The sequence below is a fragment of the Oncorhynchus gorbuscha genome, linkage group LG15 (genome assembly GCF_021184085.1).
Source record: "Oncorhynchus gorbuscha isolate QuinsamMale2020 ecotype Even-year linkage group LG15, OgorEven_v1.0, whole genome shotgun sequence".
Classification (NCBI taxonomy): Eukaryota; Metazoa; Chordata; class Actinopteri; order Salmoniformes; family Salmonidae; genus Oncorhynchus; species Oncorhynchus gorbuscha.
Window position 1 is genome coordinate 59,436,835 of NC_060187.1, and position 4,794 is coordinate 59,441,628.

General features: G+C 41.9%; 1 protein-coding gene across 1 annotated transcript; it reads right to left on the bottom strand.

Moving 5' to 3' along the window:
* Positions 1-1,958: 1,958 nt before the first annotated feature.
* Positions 1,959-3,305, bottom strand: LOC123996818 (POU domain, class 3, transcription factor 1-like). Its single transcript, XM_046300556.1, has one exon. The coding sequence runs from the start codon at positions 3,274-3,276 to the stop codon at positions 2,146-2,148; it is 1,131 nt and encodes a 376-aa protein (XP_046156512.1). The 5' UTR covers positions 3,277-3,305; the 3' UTR covers positions 1,959-2,145.
* Between the last annotated feature and the right edge of the window lie 1,489 nt (positions 3,306-4,794).

Sequence of the window (4,794 nt, forward strand, 5' to 3'; positions counted from 1 at the left end):
TGCCTGAGGTAAACATACTGTCGTGTCTATTCCCTTTAAAACAGCACATGTACACAGCCTCTGATTTAAATGAATCCCAATCACATAACGGAATACTGGTTTAAACTGAACACATGTTGAGGTCAACACTTTCTGGCGGAGTGGTTTAAGCACAGCACACTATCTTAGTGCATTGGATTGTTGTTCACCACACATTTGTATCTTCTTTTTCTTCTCATCTGGTGGTTTCACAATGGTTAGCAACAAAGGAAAACGGTTTGGTTTCTTAATGAAGACAAAATACCTTTTCTTGTATATACGCTTTATGTAAGTAATAAAATATTACTATAACATAAATAGGAGAAATGGGACTTTGCAGTCTACATTTAGCAATCAACATACAACCAATGTAGTGAACAAAACATATTGAATTCCACTGCAACATAACCATTAACCGAGCCAAACAAAAAGCTCCAAACACATTTAGGAAATAAATATATATATATAAATGGTCAGATTCATAAATGAAATCATATTAAAATATCTTCTTGGAATTAGTAAGTGTACAAAACTGCCCGAAAAACAAAACAAACAAAAAAAATATCTCAGAACAAATACATGTTTACATATTCGACATATTTACACATTGGAAATAATCCTGGCAACATTTTATTTCAAATCTTTTTTTGAAGAAAGTTGTTTTTTCCCCCACTGTATCGAATAGCACTGTCTGCAGTATGCAATTGGGCTACTGTCCATCAGAATGTACCAGACCCTTGAGAAACGACACGCAACGCACGAGTAGGCCAATTAATCCGTTTTCCTTTCTTCTCCATACCAGAAAAATATCTAAAACCGGTCTCTTCATCACTTTTCAATAGAGAATTTTCCGAATTTCTCCGTATATAGTGGTTATAACACAATAATATGAATGGTATAAATGAATGGGGCGTAGCATAAGCTACCGTTCAAATCAATATAGAAGGTACAGAATTCGAGTTCTACTTTTTATTGTGATATAAAGAATGAGAACAGCGTGACACTTCGACCTGGGGCACTGAAGTTACCTGAGAATATCACTTTCATTTCGTATTTGACCAATCTCTTTCCAAAGGTGGTTGGAATAGCTTGGCAGTTAGCAAGTTGCTGACCGCGCACTGGAGTGATTTTAGGAACCTGTAAACATGAAAATAGTGAGTAAAGGCCTACCTCAAAACAAAAAAACAAACAAAAAACTAATATAAAATTGCAATGATAATTTCATCGAAATAGTAAGTGCTCCATACAAAAGGAAAATAGTAATAAAAACAAATACAAAAAAAACGATAAAACACGTGTTTCATAAAGTATTAATCCATATTGCCCTTTTTAGCGTCTGTTGCTATCTGCAAAGCATACATTTTTGAAGGCTGCCAGACGTGAGCTGTCCTGTTGCATTCGTCAATTTTGAAATGCATCTGACATTTAAGTGTGGGGATTTTTGTCATCAACGGGTGCCATAATTTCCATAATCTTTTCACAAACTCCTTTGGCCAGGTGACATTGTGTCAACAGTATGAGTAAGGGAGGCGTTTTTGATGAGTTACATTACACTAATACAACGAGAGAAACAATAAAACAGTACACAGAACAGAAGTGACACTGAAGTTCAAATCAAACATCACAATTAACAGAACAAATATAAAGAATAGGCTAATAATTAGAAATAGTGGTTAATCGGTTTTAAGCCTGAAAGGCGAAATATTCATTGTGTGTGTGTCTCCTTTGTTGATCATTTTCAGGCAACCACCTCGCTCTGTGGTGAGCGCCATCAGTTCAAGACACCACTTGGAACATTTAAATCGTTTCCCTTTGAACAGCCACGAAACATCGAATTTACTTCATCCCCTCCATAGAATTTGGGTAAATATAGATATTTGTCTCATTTAAAATGTGAACGAAATCAATTCAGTAATAGTGTACGTTTTTCTTTTCAACCATTTTCCATTCTACCTATTTGTTGTTGTAACACAAGTTCCGGTTACTGGGACAAAACTCATCTGTCTATCCAACTTTGCCATGTCTCTGTTCTCTCTCAGTAAAACAAAATGAAATACTGTAAACTCCATAGTCCTTTGCCTTTTTTTCTTTTTTCCCCCGAAATTGTAGGATTGTTCATGAAAACAGTCACTGCACAGGACTCTGTAATGTGTGGTGAAGAGGGGGGGTCTCCGCTTGAGAATATACGTCCTCCATATTCGGATGAGGGACCCCTATCGGCGTCATTCTTTTCTCTTTTTGTCTTCTGTTGCAAAACCAAACACGGACAACCTCTTTTTCCAATTGAAGAGAGCCGGCTAAACTGGTGATTTCATGGGCGGAGGGCTTGGGACATTTTAAGAAATGATTTTCCAGCGCCCCTTTCACCCCAACTTCAATCGAGGTCCTCTTCTTTCGTTTCCTGCCCTGCGCAGCAATCTTGTCCAAATTGGTGGGACTGCCAGTGTTTGAGTCTGTCTCCTCCAGCCACTTGTTTAGCAGTGGCTTAAGTTTGCACATGTTCTTGAAGCTGAGCTGCAGTGCCTCGAACCTGCAGATAGTGGTCTGAGAAAAGACGTTTCCGTACAGGGTGCCCAAGGCCAAGCCCACGTCCGCCTGTGTAAAGCCCAGTTTGATCCTTCGCTGTTTGAACTGCTTGGCGAACTGCTCCAGGTCGTCGGAGCTGGGCGCATCCTCGTCTGAGTGGTCCTGGTGGTGGCTGAACGCCTGCTGGGGGGACTCCATCTGGTTGTCATGGCTACCTGTATCGTCGTGGAGCGGGTCCCGCATGCTATGGTGCAGAGAGGCGGGCTGGGGACTTAGCATGGCGTTGAGGTTCGTGTATCCCGGCTGCGAGTAAACTAGCGACTGGTGCCCGTTGGAGGCAGGCGACAGCGGGGACAAGTGGTGCGCCGTGGTCGGCGCCCACGACCCATGGTGGCTACTCTGCGTCTGCTGGTGCACCAGGTGAGATCTATGGTGGAAGCCACTGCTCAGGTCCTCTCGACTCGCCTGAACGCTGGCTTTGTTGTGCTCCTGTTGCCCGATATGGGTACCACTGGTCCAGTCGGTGTTGGAGGTGGGCAGCCACTGGTGGTGCGTCAGGCTCATCGGATGTCCCGTGTTGGTCGCCGCTAGCCCCTGCAAGTACTCGTGGTGCATCATTTTCTGCACCTCTCTGTAGGTCGTCCCCTGGTGCATCCTGTCCGAATCCGGATGCATGAGAGGGTTGGACGGTAAGGAGTTATTCCGCGGAATATACTGAGCTGTTGTAGCCATGGCTCCGACTTCGAAAACTGACGAGTACTTCGGAGGTCTGGACGCTTTAGAGCTAAAAACGCAACAGCCTGCTCTGGGAGGTCTCGGAGAAGAGCTAAGACACGCCTCCTCTTCGCTTGTATTGGCTCCTTATGGATTCAAGCCCACAAGAGGCATATCCTACGTTGTAGAGCGCCTTTTACGCACATAACGAATAGGGCTCTGTTTCACATACACTATATAGAAACATGTTAATTATTTATACTACATTTATATTTTAGTCTATTGGTAACTTTACGGTATCTGAATATGACCTAGGTTTCTGTTATCCTCTCTCGTGGGCTGCTTGTTTGCATGTCGCAGGCGCACAGAACTCGCAATTGGTCGCCCCTTTCTCATTTTTTTCATCCATCCTCTCTCTCCAAGCCAGGGCGGACAGGGTTGGAAAACAGTAGGAAATGATTGGGTTTCGTTGGGTTTGTTCGGGTTGTTTTGCAAATAACCACGTGGGGGAGTACGGGGATCTTTTTGATGGGTGACAAAATCCCCCCTCCACCTTGATATCCTTTTAGTCAGTGATGACTAACTGGAGCGCTCCCTATTTAAGAAGATTAGTATTCTTATAGTGCGGTGTTCCAGAATTACAACTACCCACAAAAAGAGATGCATGTGAATAAGCACTGTGTGATGTAGATATTTCTATGAATGTGTGACAAATCTCAATGCCTTTTTCCTTTGATAATAAAGGCTACCCTTTAATAATTTATCCCAGTTGTTTATGACATTTCCAATGTTAACCACTTAGATAAAAAGGTCCTGTATAGAACCATAAAGGGTTATAATTGCTTGCTTCGTATATGACACCTCTAAAGGTTCTATGTATAACCCTTTTGTAGGGTGCTTTGATCAGAACACCAGGGGTTCTTCTTCACTTTGGGTTCCATATAGGGCTCAATATTAAACCAATTTCGGTTCTGTATAGAACCTTAAGGGTGCCATATATGAAGCAAGCATAGAACCCTTTTTGGTTCTATCTAGAACCTTTTCTTTCTAAGAGTGTATGATCTCCTCATCAACGCACACACACACACACACACACGCACACACACACACACACACACACACACACACACACACACACACACACACACACACACACACACACACACACACACACACACACACACACACACACACACACACACACACACACACACACACACACACACACACACACACACACACACACACACACACACACACACACACATACTAACGTACTTACACTTTTGAAATTGGATAGGGCTTTGGACAATTGTAACATACATCTGCCAATTTTTGTATTATGCTAAATGAATACTGGCATGGATAATAATGTGCTTAAGGATTCAACGTGTGGTTATAAGTGTAACTATACGTCGCTCTGATTAAGAGCGTCTGCTAAATGACAAACATGTCAAAACTGTATAAGAGTACTATAAGAGTACCTTCTTAAAAAGTTATGGTTGTCAAATAAAATTATCTCCAAAAATCAAAATT

What these genes read in the sequence shown, in the direction of transcription:
- LOC123996818 (XM_046300556.1), bottom strand. Translation starts at nt 3,276, where the DNA reads ATGGCTACAACAGCTCAGTATATTCCGCGGAATAACTCCTTACCGTCC.